The sequence below is a fragment of the Ixodes scapularis genome, unplaced genomic scaffold (assembly GCF_016920785.2).
Source record: "Ixodes scapularis isolate PalLabHiFi unplaced genomic scaffold, ASM1692078v2 ptg001275l_1___fragment_3__unscaffolded, whole genome shotgun sequence".
NCBI classification, from domain to species: Eukaryota; Metazoa; Arthropoda; class Arachnida; order Ixodida; family Ixodidae; genus Ixodes; species Ixodes scapularis.
The window spans coordinates 55,676-72,032 of record NW_024610134.1 but is presented as its reverse complement, the minus strand read 5'-3'; the positions used below and the strand labels follow the sequence as shown (position 1 = coordinate 72,032).

Here is a 16,357-nt window from a genome sequence, read left to right as displayed (position 1 = left end):
ACATGTGCTTGCTCTTATTTAAAAAGTAAATAAAAAGTAAACATGCTCACGGGTGCGCACCTCTTAATCACACTCAACTTAAGCCAAAAGCCAATTGAGCCAACTTCTTGTGCATCATGAAGCATGCAAGAAAAGATTGAACAAATAATATCAAACTTTTCACCAGGACTACGACGGTGTCATTACTTTTTTGAGCATGTGTGTATTGAGACGAGCGGTAAACAACAGTTCGAGCAATGAATGTTGAATAGACAGAATACAAGGAGGCACAGCACCAAGAGTAGAGATAATGCACCTTTTCTCGACACTGCTGAAATTTGATGGCTGCGCATTGCCCAAAACAGTTACGCCAGAGATTTTGTCCCCAAAGTGGCACCTTTTCTCATCTTTGAAAAATATGTATTTTTCATTAGATCAGTTCCTTTAGTCAAGAAAAAGAAATGTATAGACTGTTTAAAGGGGCACTGACACCTTAAGGGTCGTATTTTTTTTATTTTCCAAAACAATTCAAGTTGTAGTCAAGACACGCAAAAAAAAAATGCATCGGGAAAGAAATTTTCTTAAGCGCGCGCCTTTTTATTTTTGGTGCCCTCCTCTCCCGCTCTTCGCCTCCTCGCTTCTTTTGATTCGTGACCTTAAAAATCATGAAGTTTAGAAGCTTTGTAGGCGAAATTTCTATAACATTTAATAGCGGCAATCGTAAAACATGTTTTTTAATGCAATTGCAAACGCACTACGGCCCTTCTTTTTTAAATACCAAAGATCGGAGTCCGGTGTGATGTCGCCTTCCAGAATTGTATCCTCCCTCGGAAAACATGCTGCCTGGGCAGGCGGCACCGCCCCCTGCGTGAAATAAAACTGTTTTTTCTCGGTCCACCGGCGCCCTCAACTCCCGCCTCCTTTCCTCTTTGCATCGGGTCGCGATGGCAACAGCATAGAGTCATGAAGAAAGTCGACTCTCAGGACTCCGCAATATTTGACGTCAATGCACCGGCGCGGATCGCGCGGGAACTTCGAATTCGGCATTTGGAAATTGCTTTTAAAAAATCTCTACATCACAAATAAAAAAAATACAATTTTGATGTGTCAGTGCCTCTTTAAGTATGGCCTTCTGTAGATCCTGCATTGCTATTCCACGGTTTCCCTTGATGCAAAAGGCAGAATGGGTCCACAAAGGCTCCCAATGCAAGACATTCTTTGCCAGGTACTGGAACAAGTGAACATTGAAGACCATGTTAATGTCTCCACAGAGCATGTTGTATTTTATCATAAACTCAGCTAGCAGAATATGAGCTGTGATAATGTCATATTTTGTGAGTGTGTCATGAACGAGGTAATAAATAGAGTGCACAAGAAGAGCCAGGTGGCCAAGGAAAGGCTTGGGCGAAATCCCGCAGAGTATCGGCGGCGGATAGTACAAAAGCCACGAATGATACTCCTGCGCCTTCCAGAGTTTTCGTTCGCTCACTCCCCGGGGAAACCTGCCCAGCTTGGATATTGGCTTGATGGCTCTCATCCTACAGTCCACCAGCCTCACAGTTGCTGGTTCTCCTAGATAGAACGCCTCCCCACTGTTGCTGTCAAACCACAAGTTCAAAAGTGACCGAGAAACACCGAGGAGGACAGCATGCATATAGTAGTCGGGAACAAAAGACTCAATAACGCTAAAAGACTGCATGTTGAGCAACGGAGAGGGGTCTTTAAAACCTCTACAGATAACACCTCCTGACGCAGCTTCGTACATGTCACGGATCGCCCCCTTTGATTTTCGGTCTTGAACCACCTTGACACTGACTGTATAGCGAATTGCCCTAACAATGAGCGATACGGGATGAAGACACCAACTGCAGCCGAAGTAGGTGTTGAACTGAATCATGTTTTGCAATAAGGGCCAAGCCACAGAGTCCACAGTGCAGCATACTGCAAAGGCCTTACTTACAACCTCCGTGCCAATGCGCTTCCACACAAAGCCCTTGGCACAAAGAACTTTGTACTGCTGCACAAAACTTTTCAGATATAGCACCATGGAAAAGTGGTTTTCTCCAAACCAGACGCTTGAAAGAATGACATTTCTAAGTGTGTAAAAGACAGAAAGTTTGTTTATAATAAGCTGAAGAGGCCAGATGGAGCAATTTTTACTTTTGAAAACCGGACATCCATTTGTAATAATTGTAAAAGAAATGTTCTTGGGGTTGCCCAGAACTAAGAACTTTTTGCATAGGTTCTTGTAGATCTCTCCATCACATATGTCCGAAAACCTATCACTTGGTCTATCAAACCGTGTAGTCAAGAAGCTATGATCTGTAAAACTCTCCAGAACACTCCTGAGCTACAAGGCTAATGAAGCTGTCAAAAAAAAAAGAAAATTCCAGTCACATTTTCTTACATCAAAAGCTTCTTACAGATCTAGCATTTCTGCTTGTTGCTCTCGGATGTTAACGTCAATTCAATAGAGCAAGTTAAACAATAATAAACCAGATCATAGTTCTTGCAGAAGTTTAGTGCCTTTTCAAACATGTGGAGGGAGCTAGGGACTACCTGTCTTCCAAACAAAATATTCACTAGGAACAAGGCATCCTTAATCCCAGTCATTGAGAGCCCAAGGCAGATTACAAACAAGATAATCAAAACAAAAGCTTCTGCTTTCGTCACCGTCAACCCCCCCCCCCCCCCCCTCCAACTTCAAACACACACCTCATTGGATGGCATTCCAATGAAGTGTCATCTTCACTAGAATTTCCTGAAACCAAGTCCTCAGACGATTCGGATGAAGAGGAGTCCTGTGCAAGATAAATGGAATCAATTTACAATGTCAAAATACCATACAATTGCATGGCACCAACCGATAGCCCTTTAACTAGAGACTACTACTAAATAAATGTGCAAGCAAATGAAGAAATTATGCCGCAGCTAACAATGGTACTATTCGCCCCAGGTTCAAATTACAAGATGTTACAAGATATGAACACAGTATCTTTAACTGTTTTCTTTTGTACATGAAGTGTTTTTGTTGGTAGAGTGCAGACCTCCCTATTGGCCTTAAAGCCAACATAAAGATAGCCATGAGTAAGGAATGAGTAAGAGTAGCATTCTATTTAAGTTAACCTCAAATTAATTAGGTCACTATTCTCACCATTTTGCTGTCTTCTGGTTCATCTGGCTGGGTGCTGACCCACTCGGTTTCCTGATACTGAAAATAAAACATCAACGTGAACAGGGTGCATACAGATGTCCCATGTACATCATGTAAACCTCCAATGAATACTTTCTTCAATAATGACAAATCAGAGCAATAGAAATGTTCTAGACATTTTATAGGCTTAGCAAAATCCAACTATTTTACATTTTGTATGTCTGCCTACTGGGTAGACACCCTGTTAATTTTATCAGAAAATTCTGTGGTTCTATAGACCATTCCATTTAGCGCTCTCTGGGCGGCACCATTTTGTTTGACCGCAGCACCCTCTCCACACATCCGGGAAGTTCAGCGGGTTCGGCGGGGTGAAACGAGAGAGAGGGCACGCGCCCGACTCTGCTAGCAGACGACAAACCGGGAGGTTGCCGTTCTCCATCTTTGGGCTGTATCGGCGGGCAGTACGGAACATCGAACTCTTGCTCGTGGCTGCCGTTGTGAAGTGGTTCGCGTTCTTAGAATAGTTGTGGCTACTCCAGAATCAGACTATAGCTCTCTGTTGTTCTATTTCGCTAAATGATCAACTAGCATATCCTTCTTCCGTTACTTAAATAGCAGTTGAGTCAGCCGGCAGTACTACCCTCAACTACTGCGTGTATTGCGGCAGGAGAGCATGTTTTATTTATTAATTCAGACTTCCACTCATGGTCGCTAAAGGCCTACACCAGTACGAACTTTGTATAGTAAAAAAGGTACAGCAACCGGATTTACTTTTCGCCAAAAAGACCAACCAATCTGACACAGTTTTCCTTATTTTTTTGTTTTATTTGCACGCAGGTAACAGCGCAATTGGACCCTGTGAGTCTTTATCTAGCATAGTATTACACAACTGCCATACCAAAATCTGCGCACCTGCGCTTGAAAGTTCCAAAATGACGCGATTTTAAACAGAGTTTGCACGCCAGCCGGACACTAGCTACAGCCCATTTGGCGGAGCAGACGACGTGTAGGGTGAGAGGGGGAGTACATTTTTTCTCTTTTACGCTCTCTGCTATGACCCTAATGGAACGGTCTATAATGAAGGAAGTGAAAACACCAATAAGTTCACAACATTATTTTCAACAGTTACTTTTAACCTTCAGAATAAATTTACGAAGCAAAATGGTTATAATTTAGTGATACTAGAGGGTTGCCACACACTATTTGACTGATTGCAAGTCAGTTACAGCCAATCGCCAGAAGCAGGGCTCTTTAACTTCTAGCATTAAGCTTGGAGCGATGCATGAAAATAAAAAAGCAGCACTTCACAAGTGGCTGCACCTGGCCTCAATGCAAATCCACTAGGAATCGAGGGTTCCACAAGAAACTTTGATGAGAAAAGAGCAAATGAACCCTTCTACAAATTTTGCAGCATCTAGTAGTGGCATTTCAAAATGAAGCGCAGGCTCTCCATCTGCTACCATTACCACATCAACAGTGTATAGACCTTTGGATCCCTGCCACTGTTCCGATGCTACACATAAAATGCTTTTCGATTTCGGCTTGCTGCTCTACAAACACAGAAGCATGGGGTGTGATAACAAAGACACAGTGAGGAAAAAATAAATTTAGGAAAGACAGAGAAGGTCAAAGACAAAAGACACTTTTCCCTCTTCCAGCAGAACTCTCGATAAGGAGAACCGACATGCTGCAACTTCCCCCCGACAACTGGTGTCAAGGAGAAAAACATAAAAGCGACACGAGATTAAACATTTATAGGACGGTGCCGGGTGACCCAAAGAGGTTTAATAAGCAGACTCATTTACTCTTGCAAAAAATGTAGTTGTGGGGAAGGGAGAGGCGAATGCCAGAAATTGCAAAGGTGGCAAACCCAAAAAGAGACACATATTCACGCATACATAATATACAAGCTCTGAGAAGGACTAATGAAGATAGCCTCACTTGCAAATAATAGCTCATAAAAAATAGTCAACTGAAAAATTGTTGCTGTTTTGAGTGACAACGGTTCGAGGCAGCTTTAAAGGGTACTGAAACAAAAATTTAAATTTAGCCATTTCGTCCAGAAAAAGGTTAAATGTGATCACTTATACCTGTCGATGACAATGGCACGTTTGTATTTTGAGTGAATTTGTTTATTTTTCGTTCCAAACAGCACATTTTGGCTGGCGCTCGACGAGCTGCGGTCAGAAAGCGCAATGCATGTTGGGATACGCGGCAATATTTGTGATGCCATAGCCCGGGATAAGGGCAAGCTACCTGGAAAACGTACGGTGACCATCACCAACAGCGGCAACGCGGGACGATCCAAATTATTTGGGCACCGGTGCACTCCTTGCTCCCAGGCAATGAGGCGGCTCACACGGTAGCTCGAGGTCTTACACGCCGAGCCAGTGAGCCTGCCCAACCGGGAACGCGAAGAGACCGCATGTCCACCTATCCAGAAATTACAAATCACTATCGACTGGGGCGGGCCCGGTACCCACCAGCTCAACCTGAACTCACTAAGAAGCAGGCGGTGGCCTGGCGCCTCCTCCAAACCAACATGTACCCGAGCCCAGTGGCCTGTAGCCGGTTCTACCCGGGACAATTTGAAACTATGTGTAAATTCTGAAGGCGGATCTGCCACATATCTTATGGGCATGCTCTCAGACGGCACTGACCATTGATGGCCGCAAAATCCAAGACCGCGAGCACTGGGAGGCCCTACTGCTCACCTCAGACCCACAAGATCAGGTCTCGGCCACCCGGCTAGCCGAAGAAGCCGCCGAGGTCCAGGGGATCTCGGCCGTCTTCTAGGACAGCGGCGGATAAGACGGCTGCACCCATCACCCCACTCACAGTGCTGGGACAATAAAGTTTTATTCTCTCTCTCTTCTGGAGACTGGCATGATAATCACGTTTGGCACACGGGGGCATCAGCGCGTTGCAACTCAGCCGTTTGAAATGTCCGAGGTTTGCGGGAAGCTCTCAAAAACCTTGTTGCAGCGAGAGCTCCATTCGCTCCATTGACCCGTGGCCCAGTCCAGTTGACCAGTTGGAGCGTGTGTGTGTTTGTGTGTATGTGTGTTGTGCATTTCTGCAATCTGAATCCCCCGTTGTGGCGAGTGGTGTTCTCGTGTTTTGTGTTGGTGTGCGATGTGACGTCCATGCGCTCGATCCAGCAAGTCTATGCAAGACAGTGCAAGGATGGCTCTCCGAAGAAGCGATACGCCTAACGAACGTGACAAACGCCGGACTCGCTTGCGCGGGGATCCGAAAAAAGCCTGAAGTTCAGTGACGTGCGTAGCGTAAACTGGAATTATAGACGGCCCCATACATAAGCTAAGTGTGATCTTGCGCTAGTCATGCATATTGGCAGTTGTTCCCGCTAGTGTCATTCTCACCAGCGCGCCTGTATTTGAGTACTTTCTTCCGTGAAGGTAAGCCATAAAAACATAATTGAAGCCCGAACTAGTTAAGGCTTGTTCACACACTTGTAACCGAGTACGACCGAGAGAGACAAGACCGGTTTGTAAGTCTCTTGCGACGTCTTAGGACCGGATGCGCTGCTGCGGAGCTGGTCCTAAGACGTCGTAAGAGGCTTAAAAACCAGTCTTGTCTCTTTCGGTCGTACTCGGTCACAAGTATGTGAACGATGCATAAGGGTCGTCCCTGAAACAGCGAAAACATGGTGTTTGTTGATTGCACTCAGCCGCTCAGCACGACAACCAGCTGCCAATTTTGTATTCTCGTTCAGTGACGTTGGTGTGACGTTTAGTGAAAAATAAAGCTTTTTTGTGCAAATGATCCCCATCCTCTGCTTGTTTTCGAACATATCACGACGCAGCTAACTACACACAACTGCATGAAATGACGGCTTTTTTTTTTCTTTCTTGACAACACGCTAGTTACACAATTTGGCCACATAAATGGCGTACAAAAACACCGTACCATAACGATACCCGATAACGAAGAGACGCATGTTCAAGAGTGTCGGCAAAGTACCAGGTATCGTTATTGGAACAGTTTACTAAAACTTTCCGATGTCAGTGCCACAAATCGCTGAGCTTTTTGTTTGTTTTCTTTCTTAACATTTTTTGTTTTGTTGTTTTTCTGCATTTCTCCTGTGTGGGTGGTATTTCGGGGAATGCCGCGTATCCCGAAAAGAAGCGACCGGGGACTGGCTCATTACCTCCACTCCGCCTTGTGTACGCGTCATACCGAGAACCGAAGGCTTGCTGTGTGTGTATTCTGTTGGACCATGCCGAATGTTACGAAGGAAAGCTTGCCGCGCCCTGGTTTTGTTTACGTTAAAGCCACTTTGTGTGGGCGTCGCACCCTGAACCGAAGGTTTGTTTTGTTTGTGTTAGGTTTATGGTCGGTCGTGCCATGCGGGGATGCCGAAGGGAAACGGTCGGAGGTCCGGCTCGGGAAAGGCCGCTTTCGGTACGCGTTCAATGGAGAGCACCGGGTGACCAAGTCCCCAAACCTCTCAGCGACGCTGTTGAAGCTGCATGGAGTGTAGAAGTAATTTTCTGTTTGTTTGCTTGTTTGCTTTTCTCCTGGAAAAACAAAAAGGAAAAAGGGAAAAACCCCCAGAGTTCTCACTGGAGCCAAGAAGCTCGGTTCTGATTCGTTAATGTGAGTGGCTTCAGAATGCTGCTAGTTCTTATAAATAAAAGTGAACCGGCGGGAAAAAGACGCACGGAATCCCAAGGGCATTCGGAGACGCAGCTCTCCCGTCCTGCGGTCGTGAAGATGACGGGGATTTGAGCCCGCCGTTCGAACGTCATTGTTCTTCCTCAAGTTTTGTTGGTTTCCTGTGTAGTACCGCGTGGTGCTAGAGTTGCAGTGTGAGTGCGTGAGGAAGTGCGCCTGAGAAAATTGTCCGGCGGACTGGACCAAGACCACGGAGGAGGCATCCAACCCACCCCCTGGACCAGCGACAATCCCGCAGATAAGACTTTCATTATCACTTGTATTTTGTTGTACCCGTGCGCTTTGAGTCTGCGGATATGTATTGAGCGGCTCTTTGATTTTCTGTTCGTCTGCTTGCGAGCGTACGTCGTCTACGGTTTCAGAGAGTTTTTTGTTTTGTTTTGTTGTTTGAAGAAAGTAGTAAATATCTTGCGATTTTATCCTCTACCCTGTGGTCGCTTCCCCTGCTCACTTTTACACCAGGCGTGGCCCTAGCGCCTGGTCAACCGGTCGAACATTTTTTTTCTTCTTTTGTGTGCACACGAGCTGTGGCCTTTGTCTTTTTAATATTGTTTCAACTAATTTACATACTGGACCACGCACATTTGTGACAGTCAGGGGGGACGAGGACGTTGCCTCTCAGATGCTTTTGGACAGGAGATTCGGCATTCACCGTGGCCAGCTCTACGCCGACTTTCTCATCCAAGGTTTCGAAATTGGGTTCAGGCCGAAGCCACTTGAAATTGGTATGCCGCACTCCCGCAGAGCGGCACTCCTGGTTTTGTAGTAAGTGATGCAACGACTTCCAACAAAGCTTTCGAAGCATCCACCAGGAGCAATTTTGGAATAATTTAATTTGTTTTAAAATTAATTTTCATGTTTTCTGGACAAAATATTGGTCTTTGCAAGGTGATACCACTGCCTAGCCGACATGTGAACAATAAAATGGGTGCTAGAATTTATTTCCGTACCACTTTAAGGAACAAATCTGAAGAAACACAGCCGTTTACCACTGCTTGTCATCCGGTCAACATGGTATTGGTTAACTTTGTCCACAGTGATTGGTAACTGTACATACAGTGTTTTTGTTGGTAGGATACAGACCTTCCTATTGGCCTTAAAGCCAACATAAAGATAGTCATGAGTAAAGAATGAGTAAGAGTGGCATTCTATTCAAGTTAACCTCAAATTAATTAGGTCACTATTCTCACCATTGTGCTGTCTTCTGGTTCATCTGGCTGGGTGCTGACCCTTTAAGTTTCCTGATACTGAAAATAAAACATCAACGTGAACAGGGTGCATACAGATGTCCCATGTACATAATGTAAACCTCCAATGAATACTTTCTTCAATAATGACAAATCAGAGCACTAGAAATAAATGTTCTAGAAACTTTGTAGGCTGAGAAAATTCCAATCGTTTCAGGTTCTGTATGTCTGCCCAATGGGTAGACACCCTGTTGATTTTATCAGAAAATTCTGTGGGGCTATAATCAAGCAAGTCAAAACATCGATCAGCTCACAACTTTATTTTCAATAGTTACTTTTAACCTTCAAAATAAATTTACTAAGCAATATGGTTACAGAGAACTGACATGCCGCAACTTTTCCCCAACAACTGGTGTGGAGGAGAGAAACCGTGTCAAAAGCAGACGGCGCCAGGTGACCCAAAGAGGTTAATAAGCTAATCATACAATCTTCCAAAAAATGTGGCTGTGGGGAAGGAAGGGGTTATTGCCAGAAATTGCAACAGAGGCAAACGAAAAGAAACACACAGAGTTACGCATACACAATATAGAATTTTTGAGAAGGACTAATGAAGATAGCCTCACTTGCAATAATAGCTCATGCCGAATTGTCAACTTAAGGATTATCGCTGTTTTGAGTGACAACGCAGCTCATAATAATCACATTTGCCCTTTGGGGGCATCAGCACGTTGCAACTCAGCCGTTTGAGATGCCCGAGGCTTGCAGGAAGCTCTTGAGAAACCTCGTTGCTGCGAGAGCTGCAACGAGGTTTCTCGAGGTAGCTTTAAGGAACAAATCTGTAGCTACACAGCCGTTTACCACTGCTTGCCTTCCAGACATCATGGTAGTCATTAACATTGTCCACAGTGATTGGTAACCGGAGATGAATTTCAGTCCGACTAAGACACTTATCGTTTTGAACTTGATAGTGCGATGACCACCATGGATGCTAAAGGCAGCGGTCTCTGCCCCCCCCCCCCCCCCCCCCCCCAACCGGTGTTGCCTGCCGCACTTGTTAAACACAGCATCTCGCGGTTTTGCAGCCACTTCGTAAAGTGTCTAATCGCGTCATGCGATGCTAAAGCCATTTTTTTTGCCTTTGTTTGTAGAGTCAGCAGGGCTAGACTTTTCTGGCCTTGTAAGTAAAAATTACCAGTAGACTTCTGCTATCAGTGATGGTTAAAGGTGTTTTTAACGAGTGAATTCTTAAAAATATGTACCAGCAGATGGTTAGAGGGCCCAGGTTCTTTGGGAAGCAGATGAGGTGTCCTGAAATAAAATGACAAGTATGATTGCTTCAATACAGGAACCTATATCATGAAATTACGAGCTCGTTGGCAAACACTACTTTTGGGGCATTGTTAAGACCTGTCAATTCATCAATATAATCTATGTACCAATTATATGCAAAAGACTAAATTTCGAAGCCATGAAAATTAATGCGACAAACGAAGGGGAAGGCATTAGCATGACACAGCCCCACAAAGTCCCGTGTGAATAATCTGCTGCACGCACTTCAAGATAAAATTACAGATTTAAATCGGTTCAGCTTTGGAAAAAGAGCGAGCAGTAGAGCGCTCCAATGTGGAAAAAAGGTCTAGGCTTTTGCTATTAAGCGAGTCTGCATGGCTTTCAGGGTGCGATAGCTGTTGCCGTCCCAACTCGGCTGAGATGCTTCAAATGCTTAAAGGGCAACTCCGGCCAAAACTCAAAATAAAATAAATTACTGGTATCGCTGTAGCGCCACAAAATACGACCCCAGCCAAAATATTATGTTCGTGGGAAGCCGCATTCTAAACTAATGCCGATAATCAAAATGCGACCCGCCGCGAGCCGCTGCTTCTTAGCGGGCGGGCAGCGGGTTGACGATCGCTAAAGCAACATTGGCCCATGACGTCAGTATCGTTCTCTTTTTTTCCTCCAGTCTGGGCATTGCACGGAGTGCGCTTCTTTGAGCCGCTACCACCGCTACTTTAGCTTGTGATTGGCGCGTTTAGCCGCTGCTTTTATCTGTAGCCCATGTAGCTTCGGTATAGCCTTTTGTTTATTTGCTTGTGAGGACTCCAGGACTCGTTTTAGCGAGCAACTCGGTGCGCCCAAGACTGCTGCAGCTGTTCCTCAAAAGATGTCGAGTGCAACTTGTAGCGCTGTGGGCTGCTCAAACAACCCGCTGCGCAACCCGGAGGTGCTTTTTCGCAAGTTTCCAACGGACCATAGATTGAAGGAGGTGTGGGTGAATGCTGTTCAACGAGTGGACTTTGGACTTCAGCTTTAACGCGCCCGAGGAAAAAAGAATGAAAAAACAGACGTGTACGTCCCAGCACACGTGTGTTCGGGCGCCGCAGCCCGCGCCGGAGAACCTCAAAGCTTTGTGTCTTGAACTGACCCGCAGCGTGAAAGTGAGAGGGACCCCAGTACTGTACGTCACTGGCAGCGCGGCGTAGAGCAACGTCGCTCTATCCACTGAGCCCCGATGACAATTTAGGCCTAGCGACGAGTACGGAAGACCGCACACACGGCCGCCGAGTACGGCACCGAACGAGTTCACTCGTTTTCCAGTCGCTAGCTTTTGGGTATAAAAGCGCCGAGTACGGCACCGTACAAGTTCACGGGTTTCCCAGTCGCTAGCTTTTGGGTGTACACACTAACTCTTGCTACATATGCTGGATAACTACCACGCATACAGGATTAAAATAAAATCAGCTTACCTCCTATCTTTAGACGGCTAGCGCAACAGAGGTAGGTGCCACTTGGCCTGCGTACTCGTTGAACGAGAACGATCCTGACGTCACGTTCACATAGCAGCTGATTTCCAGTGTTGCCGGGGCCTCGAGCGGCTAGTTTCGGTTTTGTTGGCCTCGCCCAAACATAACTTTGAGGCGTCGATATCTCTAAAACTACGCACAATAACGAGAAAAAAATTACACCTTGCGATTCAGGGACGCTGACTGCACTAAAAACAGTCATAATCCCAAAATCGAAAGTATGGACTGGAGTTGCCCTTTGAGGAACAAGAGGCATATAAGCTTTTAAGAGAGTGCAGCCATGAATTACATAGTCTTTGGTTGCATACATTTCATTCGCGGCTTTGTCGAATAACTAGTCTTCAATTCGCGAATTAGCTATAAAACTGAGTGCAGACATGCTCAGGAAACCCAACAGCATAGTGGAGCTAGCATATGGCAGAGGTGCCATACTTCACTTCAATGTCCCACGGAAGAAGCTACGAGCCATTAGAGCTAATCTAGTGCCGAGAGTGTGTCATGTAGCCTTAACATTGGGCACAATGGAGCGAGAGCAACTCGTGTCTCCTGTACGCCCAAACTCTTTCGAGTTTGGCCTTGCAAGTCTTTTACTGTCGACATTCACTGCAAAACGCAGAGCAGATACAAAAACCCACACCTTTTTATTTCTCCTTTATTTTCTATACTGTTCTACATACGCGCGCGCGCGGTCAGAATATTGCAGTTAGGCACACCAAAGTGCTGAGGGTCTAGGCACAATTAATGCAGCCCTTCGCTAGGTAAGGCATTTGGGCGGCGTTTGAACATGTGGTAGCAGCGCAGCCAGACGTCACTTTAACCATTGCGATAAGAAATATTAATTACGGCCAAACACGCGGCGCTTTCAAGCTGTTAACAAACAACTCTTGACTTACGGGTACCTCGGTTTCGTCCGCAGTTTCTTTGCTTTTCTTCGTTTTTCTGCACCAGGCAGTCGCTTTCGGGCGCACAAATGCATTTTCAGGCTTCAGGTATTGCTTACGCTTGGTATCAGACATGTTAACCAGATCTGAATCTGAAATACTATAAGTACTGAAATGGAGGAACGTCACCACACCAGAGCCGGCTCTGCACCACACCAGTCACACCCCAGATGAATCGGCGATAATAAAAAGAGGCTTCGGCTGGCACTGGTTCATTGGTCACACCAGTCCATGCACCGGTCACACCACTGATCTCTATGACAAATGCTGGATCGTGCTTCTCTCCGGTCCAGAGCCGTGAAGCCACTGAATGGCCATCTTGCTCGTAGACGATTTGGGGTTTCGCTAGCGTTGCAGAGGCTGGCGGCAGCGTACTACAAACACAATTTCTACTCGTTTGTCGTCATTCGCCAAAGAAGTTTTTTTCATGACCCTGTGTACCCGTTAAGACTTGCCGTGTGAACACGCGGAAAATTTTACGAAAGCGAAGTGCCGCAGAAAAAAGGCACAACTCGTCGAAAGCAAGTTTCGCCGGTCTCGCGCCGGGATCAAAGCTTTCTTGGCACGCCCAAGTGCTGCGTCTCTGTGCCTTGGCAAGCTTGGATACCGATCAAGAATCAACGCCGTGTGGATGTGTGTTGTGAGTGCAATGTGCGTGAAACCGTATGTAAGGGCACAAATCGTCAAAAGCAAGTGTCGCCAATCTCGCGACCTGATCAAAGCTTCCTTTACACGCCGAAGTGCTGCGTCTCTATACTTTCGCACGCTTGGATACCGATCAAGATTCATTTCGGCGCCGTGTGGATGTCTTGTGCGAGTGCAATGCGCGCAAAGCCATATGTACATACCTCTGGGCAGCGTTTTACTTTTATTCTGACTACTGTATTTGTAACCTGCGGCACTCGCGGTCCAGAAACGAGCTTGATCCAGTGTCCAGTGGCGACGGAAGAGGGAGGGAGGGAAGGGGGCGGCATCAGCGGCGCGTTTTTTTTCTTCTTTGTTTTGTTTACTAAACGCTTATGGCAATCAAATTAGCAGTACAAAATCGTTATTTCTGTTGTAGCTTTTTCCTGCTGCACTGCGCTTTCGTAAAAATGTCCACGTGTTTTCAACGGCAAGTCTCAACCCTTACACAGGGTCCTAAAAATCTTCGGCGAATGACGACGAACGAGTAGAAAACGTGTCTTGAGCACGCTGCCGCCAGCCTCTGTAACGCTAGCAGAACCGCGAATCGTGTACGAGCAAGATGGCCGCCCGGTCACACCGTCAGGCCCGGAGCGGATTGGCGTGTATAGTAATAAAATAGTACTAAAACCACTAGAACCAACGAGGTTGACTAAAACGAATAAAACGTACTCCAGAAACGTTGATGATTGTTCTAGTTCGTATATTAAAGGAATATAACAGAGCAGGGACACTGACAAAGTAAAAGAAGACAGACAGAGAAGGGCACTGACTTACAACGGAACCTGGTTGGTGCTGACAGCGGGTAAATATCACACATGCCCGAACCAAAAGCTAAGGAAAGAAAAACACTGCGCATGTATTATATTTCTGGCATGTGCAGACATGTGTGAGCTAAATATTAAAGCAAATACCTTCCGTCGACTGTGACAAGCCTCGTGTACGCTTAGCCCTCCTTTTTTCACCTTCCTTTTCCCTCTGTCAGCAAAACACCCACCGAAACATGTTTCTGGCTGGGCCACTGGTGAGACTGCGGTACAAGAAACAAAACTTCTGAAAACGAAACCAATTCCATACATCTGTGTATCGATCCGAATCCAAAGCCAATCCGGAAATATAGAAGCTGGAGAAAGAAAACGCCATTTTTCATCAGGCGTGCTTTTCTTTCAACCTGTGTGTGATACCGAAGCAGCCTTTGGTGATCCGCGGTCGACGCAATGGCAAAGTATATTCTTGTCCACTACGATGATAACATTGCGGAGGTGGTACCTATCGGTTTTGTTCGGAATAAGCAACCAGAAGAAGTAAAAAAACACGGCCAGTACAAGATCGCATGGTGCGCGGACATTGATCTGAAGAATCAGGTGCCGCCTGATGGTGTGACCTACTACAAGGCAGTAGTGTTGCAGTTGTTCGGTGAGTTTTGTGTTTCATTTGCTCTTCTTAACGTAGTGGCGCGCCTCATTGTTGTAAATAATCCACGCCGACTTTTTCCGTGCACATTCTCGTGCTTGCCGTACTCGAGTAAGTTGGTAATAAGTGTGATCGATTATTGTTTACTCATGGATATCATAGACGCACCGTAGAATACCGCGCGTCCGCCCATTCCCAAATCTGTAAGATCTGAGAAAATGCGCACAGTAAATTTATATGTAAAATTGATGACCGGAAAAGCGCCCATCCCCCATTTTTTTGCGATTCTCTCCAAAGTTTGAGTGGGCGCTTGCCCGGTATTTTACGTAGCGGCGTCTTTCATTTTCTCGAAGGCGCGCTGGATTTCGCGGGACAACAGCGGATGAGCGTGCATCATAGGCAGTCGCGATTATGCACGTGTGTACCACGATAAGGGGGGCGGGAAGGGTGGGGGGAGGGTAAGGAGAAGGGAAAGGGGAGGACAATACTTTATTATGCCAACGATTTTATAAAAAGTGTTGTCAGTATGTCTACTTGAAATGCTAAATACGAAAAAGTTGAAACATGTATATAACACCACGGAAGTTCTTATGTAATCGTAGGATGGGTGTGCACAGAAGTTCCTTTGTAATGTTGGTTCCGTGTTCCTTAAAATTAAAAGCATGATGGTAATAAGGCAATATTACAATCAATATGTGTAGCAAAATTCGCCGACCTGAATTATGTCGCATGCCCAATAAATAGGATAGTGTTGAATCTGGTTTCTCAGACACATTTGGGGCAATTGAGTCGAACTCGCAGTGTTAGACTTGCCCCAAACGAGTCTAACTGGCTCGCAGTGTCCGCTACTGTTCTTTTTAATTCTTTTTAAGGTTGTTAAACGAAGTATAGCGGTAGACGGAAGCAATAGTGATCAATCCACGACCACTTGGGTCTTGGCCGGCTGCTCTATTAAGATCCCCGGCGTGTCGCTGGTGCGCTTGATAGCATGGCTTCTGCCCCAAACTGCTGAATACTGAAAAGGGCTTTTATTTTTTGAGCTCAAAAAGTTTCGGCATTAAAGATGTTTTGCGGGCACAGGTTGTCGCGACTTACAGTGGTATTGCTTCGCAAAAATGAACTTGACCTCCGCCACCCTACTTGCTGTACGTGAGGTTCCGCATACTTGTTTAGTTGCTTTCCGTCGCGTGCTCAAGGCTTGTGCACTTGAATAAAAGCTGCTTTATAAGATCAAAGCACTGAAATGTAATCCGGCTGCGCGAGCGATTCTGCAATGGGGATACACCTTCTAAACCCATGAGCATACTAGTATGTGCTTGCATACTATTAAACCTTGTGGGTGCACAAATTGCCATCATAGCGTCGTACATGCATGTGGGGACAGGCTTTGCAACATGTCCACACACAGCGAGTGGCTGAGTCAAAGCTGCCTAGTTGGCCGAGCAGACAGGACCCAATCCCGATGGCCTCATTCCACTTCTAGATTGCGTTAGCTCC

General features: G+C 45.9%; 1 protein-coding gene and 1 long non-coding RNA gene across 3 annotated transcripts; both read right to left on the bottom strand.

Annotated features, from left to right (window-relative positions):
- Positions 1-1,039: 1,039 nt before the first annotated feature.
- LOC120850812 lies at positions 1,040-2,368 on the bottom strand. Its single transcript, XM_040223490.2, has one exon. It carries the CDS (start codon positions 2,024-2,026, stop codon positions 1,040-1,042), a length of 987 nt encoding a protein of 328 aa, XP_040079424.2. The 5' UTR covers positions 2,027-2,368.
- Positions 2,369-3,139: 771 nt separating this feature from the next.
- Positions 3,140-12,894, bottom strand: LOC115333120. Of its 2 annotated transcripts, none has more exons than XR_005718225.1 (4): positions 12,716-12,894; positions 10,278-10,326; positions 9,022-9,078; positions 3,140-3,190 (listed from the first exon to the last, which is right to left on the bottom strand). It is a non-coding gene; the product is annotated as an uncharacterized LOC115333120 (long non-coding RNA). The 2 variants fall into 2 exon arrangements; XR_005718224.1 differs by having other exon boundaries at positions 12,722-12,894.
- Between the last annotated feature and the right edge of the window lie 3,463 nt (positions 12,895-16,357).